Source organism: Perognathus longimembris, chromosome 6, assembly GCF_023159225.1.
Source record: "Perognathus longimembris pacificus isolate PPM17 chromosome 6, ASM2315922v1, whole genome shotgun sequence".
Classification (NCBI taxonomy): Eukaryota; Metazoa; Chordata; class Mammalia; order Rodentia; family Heteromyidae; genus Perognathus; species Perognathus longimembris.
Window position 1 is genome coordinate 4810296 of NC_063166.1, and position 21452 is coordinate 4831747.

Sequence of the window (21452 nt, forward strand, 5' to 3'; positions counted from 1 at the left end):
AGGCAAATCTTGGAGAGAATGGGCCTGGTAATAACCAGTTAGAGAGTTCCAGAAGCCAGGGGGTTAAGTCAAACCCTGTTAGCAGGCTGGTGTGGAGCATCCTACCCGGGTCATAAGCGCTTCATTTCAGGGGCTCACTGATGCATCAAGGCTGTTAATTTCGTTTTTTGTTAATTTCGTTTTTACGAAAACAGATTGTACGGCCACAGGGACACTGGAATTGGGCGTAATTGAAAATAAATCAGTGGTAACCCTTAGTTGAGTGAGCCAGTCGGGGGCAACGTGGGAAGGAGAAGGGGGTTTGTGTGGGAAGTGAGGGTTGAGCAGAGTGAAGCAGCTGTCTGCAGATGGAGAACGAAGTCAGTCCCGAGTTCGAATGGAAGGAGCCTGCGGATCGCCTGGTCCAGCCCTTGACTTGGGAAATGAGGAGACGGATGGATCTGAGGAAGGATGAGGGCCTGTACAGCTAGTTAGCCATCTGTCCTCCTTTTTGTCCCTCGGCGTGTTTTCCTGGGATGTTAATGGTGGGAATCGAGGAGTATATGCTGAAACAACGTGGGGAGTTCTGGCCGGCTCGAGGTGTGTGCTCGCAAGGGCCGAGGGGAGAAGAAAGCTTGCGTCATTGCCCTTCACTCAGACATCCCCGGGAGCTGTCCTGTCCGGACAAGGCCATTCCCCAGGAGCTGTCCTGTCCGGACAAGGCCATTCCCCGGGAAGTTTCGCTCTGGCAAGAGAAGCGGAGAAATGCTTGTGAGCTTGAGTTTCTGACTGTGCCTTGGCTGAGGGCCCAACGCGGGGCTGAGGCTGAGGGGTGGGAGTGTGGCCTGGAGACCCTTAGATAAGCAAAAGAAGATGGCGGCCGTGGCTCAGCCCCGCAGCACCCAAGCACAGCTCGCTATGAACGCATCAGTAGCCCAGACATGTTCAGACCCCCACCTTGCAGGCAGCCCCGGGTGTCTCTCCTGAGAGGCGGGGGGCTCTTTGGAGCCAGTGTTGGTGATGCTCAAACCAGAAGCTGGGGCCACAGTGAGCTTGAGGTGTAACTTAGCTTTTGTGTGGTGATACCACTTGGAAAGCAAGGGCCGATCCATTTACAGCACTTAACATATGTGGTTGTAACTGTTAGGCAAAGGGAAGAAAGAAGTTTCTGTGAGCAGTTCTTCCAGCTACTGCTGCGCAGAATAGGACATACACCCTTTGTAACTCAGTGAATTTCTAGAAAGAGGTTTGTCCGTGGTTTTGCCAGGCTTACAGCTCTGTTGTGGTACTTAATCCATTCCTAGAGCCATTTCCTATTCACTCAGTTTGAAGTTAGGCACGGGAGAGAATCTGATCAGGGGTCCTGCCTTTCTAAATTACGCTGGACATCATGTGTTTAATTCCCACTGATTGGACCATTTGGTAAAACTGGGGGTGTGATTAATGATTTCATTTTGAAATGAGTTCTAGAAAGAGGTGGGTGGATTTAGTCTGTTGTCATGAGTTTGCACGTGGGAACTTCTTTTTAAAAGAAGAACAGTACACTATATTGATGGCCCCGTCTCCCAGTATTACGTTCCTGAGAACCAGAATGTAGACAAGCGTTTCTTTGTGTGTTGCGGGCATAAAGAAGTGTATTGGTATGAATGGCCATGTGCGTGTTCAGGGGGCAAGGCCTAGGCCAGGGTCTAGTGAATTAAAATATGTAAAGCATTCACGTAATGTATGCTATCGGAGTCTGCAAGTTGCATTGAAGCAGCAGCGGGATGTGGGCGGTGGTTCTGTGGAGAGTTATGGTGGAGTATCAAACGTGCACGGTCTTCAGTGTTCTTCACCATCTACAACGGGCGGCAAGGCCTTCTTAGGACTTAGAAGCTGCAACAAGAGGTAGACCTTACGTGTCCTCGCAGGAATTCTTGGAAGTGAGAGTCCGTGTCTTGGTTGAGGAGCTGGCAACTATTTCAGTGGAACTGATGCGAATTCTAAGCGATGGGATAGCGTGCCCACCCCTCCCCAACCATTCCTCAAACTCTGGTCCCGTGTGAGCCAGCCATCGGATGTCCAGGTATTCACCCAGGCTGGAAAACCTCATGAAAACGAAAGCCCACAAACTAGAGGATGCCGAAAGGGTGTGCCAGAGCTCTGAAGCTATTTCCTGAACTCAGTAGGTCCAGTTGAGACGGGTAGGGTTTAGATGCCAATAGATGCATGTGGGGATATAGTTGCCATCAGAGAGGAGCAAACTGGTTGCCTAAAATCGCTTTCAGCTGGGCTGGGGATATAGCCTAGTGGCAAGAGTGCCTGCCTCGGATACACGAGGCCCTAGGTTCGATTCCCCAGCACCACATATACAGAAAACGGCCAGAAGCGGCGCTGTGGCTCAAGTGGCAGAGTGCTAGCCTTGAGCGGGAAGAAGCCAGGGACAGTGCTCAGGCCCTGAGTCCAAGGCCCAGGACTGGCCAAAAAAAAAAAAAAAAAAAATCGCTTTCAGCTGCACAAAATTATATTTTAGATTGTGGCCTCTTTCTCCTCACACCCGTGTCCTGTTGTAACAGTTGGTTTCTTCGTTGAGAGGGTTGTGCTAATTTTCCCAGGCCAGCCTTCTCAACCTATAGCCTTCCTTCAGCCTCCAGACTAGTGGGGATTACAGGCAGGAATTCTCCTGGGTTTCCTAAGAGTGTGTCTGTGTGTGTGTCTGTCTCTGTGGGTGTCTGTGTGTGTCAGTGTCTGTCTGTGTTTCCATATGGGTGCTTGATGGTAATGACATCAGGGCCTAGGTGTTGACCCTGTATTGTTGTTTCTTCTGCTTTGTTTTGTTTTTTTCTCTCAGCTAGTGCTCTTATCCCTTAAGCCACAGGCTCACATCTAGCTTTTTAGTGGTTCATTTGAGGTAAGGGTCTTACAGACTTTCCACTTGGGCCAGCTTCAAATTGTGATCCTCAGATTTCAGCCTCCTGAGTAGCTGGGGTGACAGCTGTGGGCTGCTGGGCTGCCATTTTTTTTTTAACTCAGACATCTGCTCACCTATGCTTTTTAATAGGTTAGAAGTGTGTGTGTATGTATGTGTGTGTATGCACGTGCGTGGTTTTGTTTTGTTTTGAACTTGGAAGAGGTTTGAATTAGTAAAAGCTAACGTAACTTAGTAGTTGAGTGTATTTTAACCCATAATAAGCCTTTGCTTCAGCTTAATAATAAAACCAGTATCGAATAATATTGTTGTAATACAAGGTTACACAAATCACTACAGTGTAATGCCAAAAAACCAGGACCACAATAAGTCAAGCAAGTAATATATGCAGTTATTCCTTGTTTTATCAACATTAAACCATGCAGAATTTTTTAATGTGTGTATCTCAACAATAATACAGTGTTATGGACAATGAAGGAAAGGGAAGGATTTGTCACTGTTGAATGGAAATAGAAACTGTTTGAGGAGGGGTTTCAGCTCCATGGTGTTCCCCGCCCGTAATTGTTGGTGCTTAACCCTTGTTTTTCCGTCTTGACTCTTGTACAGTTGGAAACAGACAAACTGGCTCTCCCAATGAGCCCCGGCCCGCTCAGCCCCAGCCCCAGCCCCAGCCCCAACACGAAGCTTGAGAACTCCGCCCTCCTGACTGTGGAGCCCTCCCCGCTGGACAAGAACAAGGGCTTCTTCGTGGACGAGTCCGAGCCCCTCCTTCGCTGCGACTCCACATCTAGCGGCTCCTCGGCTCTCAGCAGGACCGGCTCCTTTATTACCAAAGGTACCACAGAGGCAGAGTGGGGGGGGGAGGGGAAGGCTTGCTGCTGGCAGGGTCTATGATCTGGTTGTAGTGGAGCCATTGGAACTGTAGGTTCTGGAAAATCCGGCCTTGCTCCCAGAGCAGGCCAGCCTCAGGGAAGCCACGCCCCCTGGAAAATGCTACTGGCAGGCAGGGCGGGAATGGAGGTGTGCCTGTCCTCCCCCCCACCCCCCCCATGCTGTCACAGGTGGATTGCCCCGACAGCTGATCAGAACGAGTCAGGCAGGCTTTTGGAAAATTATTTACCAAGCTTGTTAAATCCAAGGATTTAGAGTGTAACCTGTCTTGAATTAGAGGCGTACTGCTAGTGAGTACACTTGACCCTAAAATTCCCTTTCAGTGTTGGGCGACAGCCGCTCACGCTGGTAATTCTAGCTACTCCGGAAGCTGAGATCTGAGGATTGAGATTCAAAGCCAGCCAGCGCAGACAAAGCCGAAAGACTTACGTCCAATTAACCAGCCATCTCTGCACGTGGAGATGTGGCTCAAGTGGTAGTCCCCCAGCATTGAGCAAAAACCAAAACAGAGACGGAAGGCCCTGAGCTGAACCCCCAATCCTCGTACAACACAAAGTACCTCCTATTCTATATGTTTCACACATCTCTATTAATCCATTTTGTGTTTGTGTGGAATAGTCGTGTTCTCAGTTAGATTTGATGTCATACCTGCTATCGAGAGAGCTGTGTAATTCCAGTAAGGGACACAATTCTTCACCCCAATGAAAGCTGTGGCATAAGAAGCAATATTTTCTCATTTACGCGCTCTCTCTTTCTGTGCAGTTTGGTCTTAGAAGTATAGCCATGTGGTCATAAAGCCCCATAAACAGACGACCTTGGCTTGGGATTTTTTGTAAAATGAGCCCCAGTGTAGACGTGGCGGATGGAACAAGTGATCCCTGTGAGTGCTTCTTTTAAACGTGTTTCAGCATCTCTCTCGTGACCATCAATCAGGATAATGTAGACCCCATCCAAGACCTAGGCGGATGTCACCTTCAGGAGCCCCCCGAGCAGGTCTAACGGTGTGTGCCGTCTTACTTACTAGGCAGCACACGTGAAACGCCGTTGTGTCACGTGTTGCCAGTGAGAAGGCCGCGGGGCAGCCCCACGCCCAGCCCGCGCGGCCCTGCTCACCCCCTCCCCCCGCCTCCCCTCTGTCGCTGCAGAGAAGAAGGACACAGTGTTGCGGCAGGTGCGGCTGGACCCCTGTGACCTGCAGCCCATCTTCGACGACATGCTCCACATTCTGAACCCCGAGGAGCTGCGCGTCATCGAGGAGATCCCCCAGGCCGAGGACAAACTGGACCGGCTCTTCGAGATCATCGGCGTCAAGAGTCAAGAAGCCAGTCAGAGCCTGCTGGATTCCGTGTACAGCCATCTCCCCGACCTGCTGTAGACCGCACAGACACGCATTCTGCAGCCCACTTCGCGGCAGGGTGCTTTTTCTTGCGTTCCCCTCCCCCTTTTAAATGCGCGTCTGGGTGTGTGTATGTGTTTAACAGAATATATGGCCAGTGCTTGAGTTCTTTCTTTTCCTGGTTCTTTTCTTGGCTCCTTTCCCTTCCCTTCTTTTCCTTACGGGAAGTTAGTTTTATAAGCCTTTTCAAGACTTAACTGTTGCAGAATACCCACCACTCCAGTTGCTAAGCTTCATATTTTCTGTTTCTGCCTTCTCCTTATGTATTTTCAAGATTGTTCTGTGCACTTTAACTCCACTTAGCTTGCCCTCAGTGCAGTGTGATTGTCGCACACACTGGATGGTGGTTGGGGCTCTTATTAACTCCTTCAAAGTGTAATGGCATCTTGTGAATCCTATAAGCATCCTGTCTTTCAACATCCATCCATACTTGCTTTTTTGTTGTTGTTTTAAATAAGACCCTTCATGTTATTATTTGTCCTTTACAAATGTTCTTAAGGATTAAGCAGATGGATGACCCTGTTAAGTTACTGTCATGCACTTAGGTGTTGAGTTACCTTTCGATATGCCTTGTCTAAACTTCATACTCATGGCTGACACTTGACACACTTGCTGATTGTATGGTTTTTCACTGTGTAGAATGCTTGACTACTTGTGCTCTTCTTACCGCTAATACGCTCTGGGCTGGTGACATGAAATATCCTTAAGCCATCAGGACTTACTTGCTATTTCAGTGGCTTGACACCTGGGCCACCAAAGAACTTGAACTTCACCTTTTAGGGATTGAGTTGTTCCGGAACTACTGCTGCACTTTGGAAAGACAAAACCGTGTGCCAGTGGCACCTTTTCCCATAGAAAACTTGCCCAGCTTTGCTTTCCCAGATGTCTTTGTTTTATACACACTTAGCCAATAGGTCTCTGCCTGCCCTCAAGGCCTTGCTGGGTTTCCTTCATCACTCAATCACTTTAATTAAAAATGGCTGCGGCTGTAAGAACTCTTGTCTGATATATTTGCAACTATGTTCCCATTTATGAACCTACCCGCCAAAGCTCAGTCGTCAGATTCTAATACAAAGATGGGGCAGATTCGCTTGGTGTGAGCGGGGCTTTGTGGGTAATCCTAAGGAACTGATCGTCAGAAAATGCCTTCAAGTGTACTAATTTATTAATAAATATTAGGTGTTTGTTACTGGGGTAGTTTGGGTGTATTTAATCCCTAACACTCACTCTCTGTATGTGTGTGCTGGTTATAACCCTGTGATTAGTCATTTGGAAGAGTATGTGTGTTCTGAAACCTTTGCCCTCTTAATCTGTGAACCATGCAAGTTAGCGAAGTCCTATCTGGAAAGGGACCTGGCGGCTCGTCGAGGAGGAATCCAGCGAAAATACCAAGCCGCCCTTAAACTCCCAGGCAGTTCCTAGTTTAAGAATTGAGAACCTGGAGGTAGAAATGTGCGGATAATGACTGGGCCTTGCCACGTGTTCTCACTCATTTCCTTCTAAGAAATGTGCCACTCGGGAGCTCTGCGTGTCGCGGGCTTCTGGAGGAAACAACCCTGTCCCTGAATAACTCGAGGGGCCACCGGAGGGGAGGTCGGGGCGTAGGTCACATAGCTTGTAGCCTGTCCCCCTGTCTTCCCCCGCGTCCCTGGTTCTTCAGGCTTCCAGCCACCTCGGCAGTTTTCACTTCCTCTCTGTGCCCTTGGACGCCCACGTGAACGACCGACCCTAAAGCGTTGTTCTGGTTTCGTCCTCGTCCACATGGTTGGTTTCTGGAGAGTGCTTGCTGCTTCCCACACCCTTTTCCTTTCTTTTTCTTGGTAGAAGACACCAAAGCTATCACTGGATGGGTGGGATGTGGTGGTAGGGGCGGGGGCCAGCAGGTGTTGTTTTTCAGAGGATGTTAGGAATGCCGCTGATTTTCTACTGGAGCAGGCGGCCTAATGAAGAAATGCTCATTATGGTTACGTGTAGGGATTACTTGTAGCGGGATGCTTTTTATTCATAACCCACACTTACAGTTTTATATTTTACAGTGTGCTGCTTTTATGAAACCCACATGACTTGGGGAAAGGTACTATTATCATGCCCATTGTGCAGATGAAAGTAGACCTATAAAACGAGGAGTATTACACAGAAGATTTGAGGGAAGATCAACTTAAGGGAGGAGTCGTTTCCTTTGGCTGATGGTTTCCGAGGCGTCAACCCGTGGTTGGCTGACTCCGTTGCTCTCGGGCACGGTGGAAATGTATTGTGGAGAATAGCTGTTTGCTTCATGGCGGTCAGGAGACAGAATGGGGCAAAATGTCCCTTCAGAGGCATACCCCTGGAGATAGACTTCTACCAAGCCTTGCTGCCTAGTAGCCCAACTCGGCTAAGAACTAACTCCTCAGATGGGTTAATTAATGGACGATACTCAGTTGTTTCACTAAATCTTCAACACATGAACATTTTGGGAGACTGCTTCATATTTGGGATTTCTGAGTATCTAAATCCAAGATTTGTTCATTCGGTTTAAAGACCAGCAGCCAGCTATCCTGTAGGCTGACACTGTGGGTATTGATCACAGGAACCAAATGGGTTACAAGGAAAGCCCCACTTGGAAGCTCAGCAAGAACTTACTGAAGTGTAGGAACAAGGTGATAGGTGTTGCTGCCCCAGGGCAGTTATGCTAACACAGAAGCGTAACTAGCTTTTCTAGAAGAGAACACAACATCCAGCTACATTACTTAAGTGCACAGGGCCAGCAGGTCTGTTAGTTAGCACCTGCCTGTAACCACAGCACTCAGGAGGCTGAGAACCAAGAGTTCAAGGATAGCCTGGGCTAAGTAGCAAGACCCTGTAAAGAAAGAAGCCAAAATAATAATGATCACGAATGATAAAAGTGCCCCATGCCTCCCTGAAACAGTGGGAGGCTCCCAGAGGCTGGCCAGCCCCCACTGACCCCCACATGAATCTCAATCTCACCAGGTGTCCATCCTTCCTCCCCCTACACCCCCCACCCCACCCCCGCATACCTAGGGGGCGCAGTTTGCTCCCTTCCTAATAAACTCTTTTCTGGTGGCTTCCTTTACATATAACCTTACATATCACACGTGGCTGAGGTTGATGAGTGTTCCTATAGGCCTCCATACTGCGGAAATGCTTCCTGGGTATCTGCTCGACCAATGAAAAGTGCCAGGGTGGTAGAAGCATGCGCCGCCAAGCAATCAGCTCACGGGAGGAGCCCTGGACTCCATACAAGAGCTTTCTAAGAGGATTCCTTCCCTCTCACTCTCCTTCAGACTGCTCTCGAGGTAGTGGGTCTTTCTCTTGTGGGTCATGGGGCTTGAACTCTGGGCCTGGGCGCTGTCCTTGAGCTCTTCAGATCAAGGCTAATGCTCTACTACTTGAGCCACAGCACCCCTTCCCATTTTCTGGCGGTTAATTGGAGATAAGAGTCTCACAGACTTCACTGACCGGGTTCCCGTTGAACTGTGGTCCTCAGATTTCAGCCTCCCCAGTAGCAAGGACTATATAGGCTTGAAACACCAGTGCCTGACTTCTCTTTCTTTCATTGCTTTCCTTTCACTTTCAAACACACGATACTGTTTACCTTAAACACTTCCCTGCCCTTTAATTCTTTAATGAGTAAGAGAAGGAACCTACCCTTGGGATAGTGTCCTGCCCACCCCTTGGAAATGGTAAAAACTCTCTGTAAAAGATGGAGATGGTAAGCTTATCTAAGAAAAGGAAGCCCCAAGCTCACCTGTGGCCCCTATGTTCTGGGTAGACCCAGGGAAATCTCCATATTTTAGAATACTAAGTGACCTTCCTCTGGACTGGCTGCTTAAGAGTTTGAGGTTGCAGGAAGTGACCACTTACGATGTTCTCCCAGAAGGAAAGAAAGGTAGCAGGTCACAGCTGCCATTGTTTTGTCAATTTTTTATTGTTACTATAAAGATGATTTACTGAGAGGTTACCTACATAGTCAGGTAAAGAGTACATTTTTGTTTTGTTTTGCTTTTTTGCCAGTTCTGGGGCTTGGACTCAGGACCTGAGGGGGGGGAAAGTAAATACATAAATAAAAGATAAACAGAGCCCATGGTCATCTCTCTACCTTGGTGTTCTTTTTCCTACCTGGGGGAGTGGGGCGGAGCTGGAAGGTTTCTGGCATGGGACAGGCAGGCGGGGCCAGGTATAACAGGAAGGGGAGGTGGTGGTGGTTGGCTAAGCCAAACAAGGTTGTGTAGGCAGGAGAAGGACTAGTTTCAGTAATTTGGAGGGCAAAGGAAACAACTATTTCTATTCTTTAGAGAGTGAAACCGTTTTCTCTAGACTATTGCTGTCCAAATACAATTAGATCCGGCAGCTTTCCACTGAGAAGATGGTCCTTCCTCGGGGAACACATTGGACACACATCAGTAGTGCTCAAACTTCCAAGCAAATAATCGAGGATGAGCAGCCTGTCCCCTGAGGCCCAGAATATTGGAGATGAAATCCAGAATGAGCCTCCCTCACTGGCTTTGGGGGAGCTACACGGCACTAGGTAGTCTCCCTCCTTGCCACAGACCCTAGGAGCACCACCAGCATTTGGGGGCAAGGGAGCTTGTTAGAAATGCATCATTGGCTACTGCTTTGCTCCTCCATTGTGCACATGTTAGATAGAGGCTGTCTCTGAGGCTGAGGAGGCTCTGAGCGTTCGAAGGAAGCAAGGGTCAGGAGACATGTTTACCACGGTCATGACAAGCAAGCACTGGATCACAATTCCGAGTTTGGACATACAAGAAAGAAACATGATACCAGAGAAAAGCAATTAGGCAGTGATAATGTGGTGTTGGTGACCAAGGACCCAGGCTTGAGCAGGGCTAGATATTTTACCTTCACTTGATCTTTGGGTGCAAACCAAGTTGAAGGGTGTAGGCGAGCTTTGGGCCTGACGGAAGCTGAATGGATTGGAGATGGACCCTGCCCAGGGGCCCGGCAGAGCTGTGAGCAGACAGAGTGTCAAGTCCACGCAGGAGCCCAGGAGAAGGATACGTGGGGACAAATTCCAGAGTGGAGGTGCGTCTCAGGGACCCGGGCCTTGTAGGCTGTGAGGTCCCTTCCCAAGCTCTCATCATTTGAAATCTAGAGAGGGTTCCATGGAGGAGGAGGATGGAGATCAGCCAAGTGCTGGTAGAAGGCAAGGAACAAGGGTCTGGCAGCCACGCCAAAAGGCAGTAGAGGTGAAAGTCTATTGAAAGTCTGGAGGAAGGGGATTAGAGACGACGGATTCTAGGTTCCCAGTACTCACCCAGCACCACGCTTCCTCTCTGTGACCAAAAGTATCCAGAGGGAAGGCCACTGAGCTCTCCAGTTACGGGTGAGCAGAGTGAAAGGAGACCATGTCATAAGAGCCATGGGCTGCTACCTGGAGGAGAACAGGTGAGAGAAGCCTGGATGAAAATGGGAGAACAAATGGGTAGAAACGGGTTCACATCTGGAAGCTGAGGAACTGGCATTTTCCTGGGCTGGAACACGGTTTGTAGTGAAGCCTGAAGCTAAATATCCTAAGTCTAGAGGAGGATTGAAAGCTCACAAAGTATGAAACTCTATCCAACGTGTCACTGAGTCATTCACTGAATGTGATTTTTTTTTTTTTAGTTCAGAAAGAAAAAAAGATATACTTGGTAGCTCTAATTTTCTGTGACCTAGAGTATTATGTAAATGGAAGGTTACATTAGAGGTCATTTAGGCACGTATTTCACTCTGCAGATTTCTAGTTCATACTTCATTGCAATTCAAATTCATGACTCCTGGAACTGAAAACATCACCCATCAAGCCCTTCAGCTCTGTAGCCAGCCAGGTGCAACAACTCAAAAGTGTAGACCTTTCCACTGCCAAGCAGGTCGAGCCAGTGGTCACGGGAAGAAAAGGGTGTAGAGCAATGGTCGTCTCGGGGACAAGTGGAGTTCACCAAGTGGTTGGCAACCCTGGGTTCCATCTCGAGTCCTGTCAATCTTTCTACAAGGTTCTGTTCTTTTGTCATGAAAAGAACATTTCTAAATATATTTCCACAGGGGTGTAGATACAGTTAACCTATTTTTTTTTTAAAGAAAGCCACCCACTACAAATAATTATCACCATCTTTTCATCGCATACATGTTTTTCACTTCTTTTGTTGTGTCAGGTGATACAAGTATATGGAAATAAGGTCTGATCCAGTTTCTCTGGATACTTTCTCTGGTTAAGCAAATGTTTGCAAACTGAATAAACATACGTACCATGGGGAATATGCCTAGTTGCCAGTCAGATTCTCATTCGTGTAAGGACAAATCTTTGGGAGAGGAATATAGTCTTCAGTTAACTATGCGAGACATAATTACTAGTTTGGGAAGAATATATTCCCGGAGCAGATGATGTCCAAAGTTGAGACGTGCTTCCGTGAATCCATCATCGTAGCTGGGGACTTCCTCTTCTACCAGCCATATTTCAACCCACTTCTCCCACCCCAGTCAGAATTGTCACCCCAGGTCTGTACTGTGCCTACTCCTACCATTCCAACCCCTGCCCCTCATATTATCATTTAGCCCCACTAAACTGTTCAACTGCATTGGTCTAGCCATATGGTACATTTCATAGTACATTTCCTTGACTAGACCTAGGTTTCCTCTACAGAGCCTTGCCAGAATGATTTCTCTATCTCAAGTGCCAATTCCTCCAGCAACTGCTCCCCACCTCCTCTCTTGGCCGCTTCATTCATACTCTGCAAGACTTGAGGTTCCATCACCTCCTCTCAGATGCCTTCCTACTGCCTCCCGCTTCCCAGTGGGCTTCTTGGATCTTTATCACACCTCCCATGTGTGAGCCAGGAGCTGCCACTCTGCATGTCTGGGAGCCACTACAGCGGAAGTCAGGACATTCTTAGGAGGCGGGAAGACTGTGGGAAGGAAGGTAGGACTGGAAGAAGGAAAGGCAGGAGGAGAATAGGCCAGCTGTCACATGGAAGACTAGAACATGCAACCCTGAACCCTGGTCAGAGGAGCGCACCCATCTTGCAAGCCAGGCACTAATCCCACTCTAATTGGAACTTTTCAGACCAAGCCATGTGGGACCATTAAAGTTATAAACAAGAGGGGAACGTGCAACCGCAGTGATAATAAAGTGGATAAGTACAAGGTGGAGAAACAAAACAGTGTTGGACTGCTTCCTTTTTTAATTTTTTTGGTTTTGTTTTCCACCCTGGAAACTGCATCTTTGGTTCTTTTCAAGGCCTCATCTCTCTTGTTTAAGGAAAAGCAAATTTATAGAAAGCATATGTTTTTCTCTTTCTTTCTGAAATAGACTCATCATGAAATGATACTGGGTCTTGGATCGGCTTCAGAACCATCTGGGCTTGGCAGGGAGGAAGCGGGATGTGGATGAAAAACAGCCTGGCTGGGTTGATCATTGTCGAATCCGGGTGACAGGTACCCTGGGGTTTATTAAATGCTTCTACTTTTGTGTGTGTTTGAAAGTACTCGTAATAAAAAAAAAAAAAAACACAAAACAAATCCTCCTGGGGAACTATGAGTTCTTCTCCCGTGGAGGCCATTAAATATTAACCGAATGTTTCTACGTGACTTCAACAAGATGTAATGCACACACACCAAGTGTCAGATACTTGACAAGGCACGAAATAGTTCTTACGATGCCTGCCATCCTGCGCTCCTGGTGCGCTCACGCGGTTGCTTCTTCCTCAGCCTAACTCCCACCGTCCTCAAAGCTGGCCTCGTTCGGGGTGATTTGGGGAACATCTGGAAAATCACGCGTGGCCCCACAGCTGAGAAAGGAGTAAAGCCTTCTCCTCTATCAGACCCCACCGAGGACTCCTGTTGTATTAAACACCCAGCAAAGCTGAGGCCGCTTTGCCATGGTCAGGCTGAATTCCATTTCTTATATTCAGAGATGTAAAAGCACAGATCATCAGAATACTCACCTCAAAGGATGGCTGGAAGATTAAATGAACCTTTTTTTTTTTTTTTTTTGGCCAGTCCTGGGCCTTGGACTCAGGGCCTGAGCACTGTCCCTGGCTTCTTCCCGCTCAAGGCTAGCACTCTGCCACCTGAGCCACAGCGCCCCTTCTGGCCGTTTTCCATATATGTGGTGCTGGGGAATCGAACCGAGAGCTTCATGTGTAGGAGGCAAGCACTCTTGCCACTAGGCCATATTCCCAGCCCCAAGAGTAAATGAATTAGCACACAAAATCATCTAAAATGTAGTCTAGAATAATAATAAAAAATAAATAAAATGTAGTCTAGGGTATTGCTATCATCCGATAAGTCTTACTACTACAGGTCTAGCTTTGCGTTGGCTAACGCTGTAGGATTCGTCTGCCGAGGTTGACTTCGAGCCATGACCCTTAGATCTCAGCCTCCTGAGTAGCCAGATGTGAATCACCGGTAAGCTGCTTTAAAAATATATATTTTATTATCTTATAAGTAGCTGTACAATGGGGGTGCCATTTAACAAAGCAGGTTACAATGCATCTCCATCAGGGTCACCTCTTCAACCCTCTCACCCCCTTCAACCCACCCCTTCCTCGCATTTTTCTTAATTTTGTGGTATATACAACGAATTCTTGGCTGTATTCTCCCTCTGCCTTCATTCATCTGCCCTTCTCCCCTTAACCCTACTCCCCTGCTTGCATGTACCCATTACATGAGGCTTGTTTTGTTGGGCTTTGACTTTATCTTTCTTAAAAATTAAACTATTTGAGCTCTCCATACAATGTACTACACTTCCACTTACAACCACTTGCATAACACCCAATGTGTTTACTTATAGATTTATAGGCACATTCTAGTCACCACAGATGAGAGAGACCATGTAACCTTTGTTTCTCTGGGTCTGGCTTACTTCACTTAATATTTTTTTTCCAAGTCTATTTCCTTACAAATGGTACACTAGCATTCTTTCTTATGGATGAGTAAAATTCCATTGTGTATATAAACCACATTGTCTTGATCCATTTGTCCACTGAAGGGCATCTGGGCTGATCCCGTATCTCATCTACGGTGAACAGTGCTGTGATGAACATGATTGTGCTGGTGGCTTTCCTGTGACCTTGTTTGTAAACATGCCCAGGAGTGGGACTGCTGACTTGTAGCTCTATGTTTGTTTTTCTGAGGAACCTCCATACTGCTTTCCAGAGTGGCTGAACAAGCTTCCATTCCCACCAACAGATGTCCAGCTTTTTAAGTGACCTTTGGAGACAGATGGATCAATATGTACTGACAAAGAAGGATTTGTGGAGGAATTCAGTCCCACCTTGGACAAGTAGCTTATTTTAAGACAGAGGAAGAAGGCAGGATTTTGAGAAGGGGGGAGGGAAAGGCAACGGGGCTAGGAATGAGCCCAGAGCAGGCAGGAAACAGTGCGGGGTCAGGTCATGCGGAGGGGAGGGGCGGAGGGTAGCGCGGGGGGCATGAGGCAGGCCCAGGCCCTGGGGGCCTGTAACAAGACAGTGACGTGTTTAGGCCAGAAGTAGAAGGCAGTGTGAAGCCGGGCGAGTGAGATGGCCCAGGGAGGGGCGAGATGAAAGTAGATCCCCGAAGGATTGGGTTGGCAGGAGATGGAGATGTTGTGGGCAAGTTCAGACCAAAGCGTAACAAGACATCTCCGAGGAACTGTCGTGTTCGGAGACTCCATCCATTCTTCAGACTCCAACCTGCAGGGGCTTTTTGTTGTTGCTGCTGCTGGTGGTAGTGGTTATGTGGTTTGAACTCGGAGCCTGGCCACTCAAGGTGAGAGCTCTACCCCTTGGAGCCACACAGCACCACTTACGGTTTCCTGGTGGTTAATTAGAGATAAAGAGTCTCATGAACCTTCCTGGCCAGGCTGGCTTCGAACTGTGATCCTCAGATCTCAGCCTCCTGAGTAGCTAGGATTCCAGGCGCGAGCCACCGGCACCTGGCTTCAACTTGCAGTTTTCACAGCTTGCTGGGGAAGGCTGGAGTTTTCTAGAGGCCCTCCCCCCCCCCCCCCCCCGCCCCGTCAGGCTGCCTCTGCTCAGCTGAGAGTTCCCGGTGATGGAGTCCGCACAGGTTGGGGTTTCCCAAGGCAATGCTCAGGTGCTGCTGGTCTGCCTGCCTCCCCTGCAGTGGGAAGAAAACCCGTTGCTTGGTTTCGCTCGGGTCCTCTGGCCGTGGCTGAGCTTGGCTTCTCTCTCGATGCCCATCTCCTCTGTGAAGCCTGGCTCTGCCTGGTCCTGCACTGCACTCGCAGAAGCCTTCTTCATCCCCCTTGACACCTCCATGGGAGGCCGCTAAGGAAAAATTCTGTTGCTAGGCCAAGGGGCAGAGTTTGAGAAGACACCGTGTACTGCCAAGACCAGGAAGGAAAGTTCATGAGAGAGTGAGTCTCCTCGCTGCTACTTTCCTTCCCTGGTGGCGGTTTCTAAGTCACCGAGAGAGCTGCCCTGCCGGCGTCTGTGCCCCGGCCCAGTAAGTCAGGACGGGGCCTGAGCAGCCATGCTAGACCGTTCATCTCACGGGCCAAGCTCTGCCAGGCTCCAGGCTCCTCCTCCCCACGTGAGCCGTAGTGACACCCTGCTCCACCTCTCCATTCACCAGCAGCTTCCCAGCTTCCAGGAAGCCACGAGTCTCCGTGCCCCGGCCTGGGTAGAACCTTGTGTCTAGCTGGGGCTGGGGCTGACTGGAGAAGGGAGTTGAAGGAACCTTTCACATGAACGGAAGTGCAGCTCACATGGGAGCATGCGTGCTATGTACAAACAGACATGCACACACTGTGTGTGTGTGTGGTGCTTGTGACAGGCTCCAGGAAGGATGAGTTCAGTTTCCACCTCCTCCATGCACATGTGTCACTTCCATGTCACTTGTGTGTCTCACTCACAGTCCTTCATGGAGACCAAGCTGAGGGGACACGAACACATGTAATGTCTCTCTGATCGCCAAGTCAAATCCTCTCCTGCTCTACCTCGCTGCCGTGCCTAACCCTCTTCTATGCCAGTCTGTTCCACACTAGCACTGAGTCCGTGGGCAATGAAGATCTAGGTGCTTGAGACCTTGCCACGGCCCACCAGGTTCTCCCCAAGCCGTGTTAGGCCAGGACTAGAGTCTAAAGGAAGGGTTCAGCATTCTTGGGATGACAGGTCACTGCGTGTGTGTGGCAACTGCCCAGTGTGTGGGGGGAGACAGCGCCACGGTGGCTTCCGGGAGTGGAGGGCAGGGCGGGTGATGGATTCCACTGTGGAGATGGGGGGCGGGAAGTTTGCAGAAAGCAGAATGGACGCCCCTTTTCCCACAGGAGCATGCTCTCAAGTCCAGGCAAGAGACAAGCGTGGACTTGGGAAATTGAGGGTACCATGTCATGGGTAGTGGGAGATGATGTTGGGAAATTGCGGGGGGGGGGGGGGATAGAAATGGAAGATGGGAGATAAGCTGAGCACCCAGCTCCTGGAAAGGGGGTCCCGGGGGCGAGTGGAGTCCGTGTGGATCTGACTGTGCTCAGTTGATTAACTGTGCTGAGGAATCTTGAAACAGCTTTGAGGAAACGAGCATCAGTAAGAAACACATCAGATTGCTTTCTTCAGGGAATATCTCCCCAGAGTTGAAGCTTGACTTCCCTTATCACCACGCTTGCTTAAAGTGATGGATTTTCTGTTGGCCAAGGGAGCTGCTAGGAGTAGTGGGGGCCGGGGGGAGGGAGAGAGATTGCGCATGAGAGAGAGAGGAAGTAGAGAGAGCACTGAGGTCGGAGAAGGCACAGCGTTAATGTCTTGCTGGTTAATGGTGCTGGAGATAGTCTTTAGCAAGTTTTTTTGGGGGGGTGGTTCAGATTTTCTTGCTCTGTGGCTCTTCCAATCCTTTGGGTTCATTCATTTTATTTTCTACAGGGTCCATAACGCAGGGCCACGTGTGTGAAGAATTCTGCACCTCACTGTCACCAATACTGAAACAAACACCTGAGTTTTTTGGGCCAGCACTGTCATTGTTAGTAATGAGCAGAGAATGACCTAGGCTATCTTTCCCAAGAAGCTGAGTTTAACTGCAGTTAAACAAGCAACAGTCAAACCAGTACTCACTGAAGGCCAACTGGAGGGAAAGAATGGTGTGAGACAAGGACTTGCTGTGTAGCCTTGAACTTGTGATCCTCCCATATCAGACTCCAGAGTTCTGGGATTATGCACATCTACCGCCCCCCCCCCACCCCGCCCAAGCTCTTCTTTTCCAAGTTTCTAAATGCTTTTATCTTTCAGTGCTGAAGGTACACATACCAGGCAAGTGTCCTGAGCTATATCCTCCACCCTGATGGACTTTTTTTTTTTTTTTTTGCCATTTACTCAGTATTTAGAGGGAGTCTCCTTTCCCTTGATACACCAGAAACTCTATTTCTTTTCTTTTTTTTTTTTTTTTGGCCAGTCCTGGGCCTTGGACTCAGGGCCTGAGCACTGTCCCTGGCTTCTTCTTGCTCAAGGCTAGCACTCTGCCACTTGAGCCACAGCGCCGCTTCTGGCCGTTTTCTGTATATGTGGTGCTGGGGAACCGAACCTAGGGCCTCATGTATCCGAGGCAGGCACTCTTGCCACTAGGCTATATCCCCAGCCCCAGAAACTCTATTTCTGACTTGAGTTTGGATTTGCCCTACTCTAGAATCACTTTGTTTCTCTTAATTACTTTTATTTAATTCTTCCCATGATAAAGAAGTATCAGAGCTCTGTATACTCGAGGAGCAAGCAGAGCACTTGGATTACTAAGCATCAGCATGAGAACGTGTTTCAGCGACTAAGCTGTCTAATAAAGTTGGTTGGTCTAAATATTTTCCTTCTTATTTTAACATCACAGTGCATGCCTATAGAAAGAAATAGCTAATACATCAATCACCTTGATATTCACTACCCTGCATGAAAAATCAACTCTTAGGAATAGTTATTTAATTTAAGACTGATTTTCAGAAAGAAATGGAGCTTTGTGCTTTGCTCCAAGTTCTAGTACGTGAGCTTGCAATGAGTTGAGTACCTCTACGCTTGGTGTCTAAAAGGTTGTTGGCTATGAAGGGAATGACAGAAGTCCAGATTCTATTTCAGAAGAGTCGTGAAATACATTGAAGAGAAATATTAAAATAGAAATGTTTAAAATAGTTCATCCACTGTACTAATTAAAGATCAAAGGGACCCTTGTGTTTCCAGTTATAAACAGTTTTGGAAACACCCCTTAGAAGTGTTTCGATTCAAAACGTAATAAATTCAGCCCCCTTCTGCCATCAGCCACATCTCATTGATGGCCCTTTGAGTTGAAAAAAAATGTGACTTTTCCCTTGGGTTTTACTCCTTGCAAACCCAAGTGGTCGATGTTGATTTTCTAGTTGGGCTGTTTCACAACCCACTCGGGCGTTCTTTGGAAAGGGAAAGATGTATGAAGAGTTAGCTTGCTTCATTAATGTATCCTTCCCCTAGAACTCTGAACTTCAAGAATGAACGAATTGTTTCACAAAGTTGCTTGGTTGAGCATCTGTTCATGTGTACTGAATGAAACTGATAAGGACTCGTGATGTTCAGAAGAGGCAACTAGGTGAAAAGTAGTTGGGAATACACTGAAGAATTAAAGATGGCTTCGGTGAATTCTAAGATCTTCCATTACCCCAAGAAATGCTATCATAAATCACTCTCTTCCGGGGAAACAGTTGTGTCATGTGTCTTGTGCTTAAAGCAATGCAAGCCAGAGAGCAGTGTGTGGGAATCAGTTCTGATGACTACAGTGCCACTGCTCTTACAGAGTGAGTGCGAGGCTATACTGGGCTATATAGAGACCCTCAAAAAACAAAACAAAATAAAATCAAAACCAAAATAGTTAACCTGAAACAAAAAGAAAGGAAGGAAGGAGGGAACGATGGAAGGAAGGAAACAAGGAAGGAAGGAAGAGAAAGATGGAGAGAGAGAGAGAAAGAAAAAAAGGAGAAAGAAAGAAGAGAAAGAGAAAGGAAGGAAGGGAGAAAGAAAGAACAAAAGGAAAGAAGAAAGGAAGGGAGGAAGGAAGGAAGGAAGGAAGGAAGGAAGGAAGGAAGGAAAGAAGGAAGGAAGGAAGGAAGGAAGGAAGATCTTGAGGTTTGAAGTCAAGTGAGTCTGGTCCAAGATCACATTTATTGAGTTGGTCACGGAACCTGGTCTAAGTTATGAGCTGTGGCTTGATATCTTCCGGTATAAAATGGAGATGATAAAACAAACAAAATAACTAAACCTGGCAGAGTTGTGAGAGTTGCCTGAAGGCCGAAACTCACACATAGCAAGCACTCAGTGAAGTAGAATGAGAATGACGGTTTGGGATCTGAGTTTGCTAAATTCTATGACTCTAGAACCTTCCCACCCCCAGCTAAATCTCTCCACAGGCAGACCAAAGGCATCTGAAGTTGTCTCCCATGCACACTTATCAAGAGCTAGACTTTGAGCATAGAAGCCCTTGGGGTGTTTTTTTTTTGGTTGTTATCTTGGTTTACTCCCCCACTTCCTGGAACCCAGGACAATTGCCTTAGTTGAACTCCAGAGTTTACTTGAATTTCTTGGCAAGGGAGTAGCAGGAGTAAAGCAGGCTCCTGAGTCACAGAGTACAGTACCCGGAAGCGAGATGGGGCTATAAACAAAAGGCCGTCCCTATCTGTAGATAAGACGCCAGGTGATGGATTGGCCTCCTCCACACTTAGTCCACACGGCAAGATCTGCTCCACGTTTCCAATCTCACCGGGCCAAGTTTCAAGACCCACCCTCCTGGCCTCTCTGGGGTGTTGTTCTGTGGATGTTCCTGGTTGGGGGGGGGGTGCTCTGCTCCCCGTGGGTAGAAACCTTCCCTGCTCTGAGCCAGCCTCCCGAGTGACGGGTCCACTCGGTCCACCGCAGTCCACCCCGGCCTGGCGGCACCTCGGTATGAAGGCCACATGGAGTCCATTTGTCGTGTTTGCCCAGGGTGGGGCCTTGGGTTTTCAAAGTGCATTGAAATGCCTCTAGGATCTTTTGGACTTCCTAGTGCATCCGATAAAATCTTCTGAGATGGAATCCAAAAGGAAGTTTCTCAGGGGATTTCCAAGTTTCTGTTATAAACATCTGAGGAACCTGCAGCTGGCCGAAGGCGGCCTTCGGAATCAACACCAGCTCTTTCCCTGACGCCCCTCTCAAGTACAAAGAGAATTCCAGAGAAGAAAGTCGCAGGTGGTACAGAATCCTTATGGCATTGATGAGCCGGATGTCATCATGAAATGAGTGAATACATACATGTGTATTCTATTTTTCATATCAAAAATACAGACTGTCAAGCCAATCCAACACAAATCAGCAGTGCTTAATTATAAACAAGGGCCAAATTGAGACCCAGCTGGACCATTATTGGACATCTATGACGAACGATGTCATTTCATACATGTCACCACATTTAATTACATTCAGTTTTACAACAGACTAGTGAGGGACAGATTACTAATCTTGTTCTAGAAATGAATAAGCAGACTCAAGGTCACATAGCTATTAATTCTAGCTGTGGTCAGTTCCCTAAGCTGTGCTCTGTCTTTAGGCTGTTTGTCCTTGTCTGGCTCTCCAAGATGGTAGTCACCGTACTTGCACGAAGTGGACCTTCACATATTTTTGTGGCTTTTTCATACAGTCCTTCCTGAGTAGATTTCTTTTTTCTTGTCTTCCTTCCTTTTGGCCAGGGGTGGTTTTTTGTTCCTGCTTTGTTGCTTATTTTCTTGTTTCTGTCTTTCTTTGAGTGCCATTGCCTTTTGTGTGGGCACCAATGTGTGTGTGTGTGTGTGTGTACACGCGCGCGTGCGTGTGTGCATGTAATTGAGGGAGAAATAGTCATTTTGGAGTTTCCTAAGGATCCAGAGGTGGGCATTAGCAAAACAAATTGGCTATGTATTTATTGCTACTTTCCTACATTCATTTTGTAGCAGAGGAAACAGAATGAGAAAGATCAGTAATTTTCTACAAGCTGGTAACTTCTAGCTGTGCAGCTCCTTCTTGTCTAACGACTAGGCACTTGCTTCGGCGCCAGGGGCTTCTAATTCTGGTGATGTCCAGCGAACTTATCCAGTGTCTGGACCCCATGCGGAGATTCTGAAGTAATGATTTTTTAAAAAATGAACACTACAGGTAACGTTTCTGTCCACTTATCCTTTTTGCTGAAGGCATAAAACAAAGGGAGCAAACACAATCTAATTTGATTCCTGTTATCCCTACTTAGGAAAATAACAATAGAAGAAGAAAAAAAAAAGAAAAAAGAAAAGGCAGAAAGAGAGGAAGGAAGAAAGAAAGAAGGGAAAGAGGAAGG

At 47.8% G+C, this 21452-nt stretch overlaps 1 protein-coding gene across 1 annotated transcript in view; it reads left to right on the forward strand.

Moving 5' to 3' along the window:
- Tnfrsf21 (TNF receptor superfamily member 21) overlaps window positions 1-6363 on the forward strand; it is a 48408-nt gene extending 42045 nt beyond the window's left edge. The window contains exons 5-6 of the mRNA XM_048347649.1: window positions 3494-3722; window positions 4924-6363. Of these exons, the coding sequence (XP_048203606.1) occupies window positions 3494-3722; window positions 4924-5153 (459 nt within the window). The 3' untranslated portion in view covers window positions 5154-6363. The remainder of the gene's footprint in view (window positions 1-3493; window positions 3723-4923) is intronic.
- The last annotated feature ends 15089 nt before the right edge of the window (window positions 6364-21452 follow it).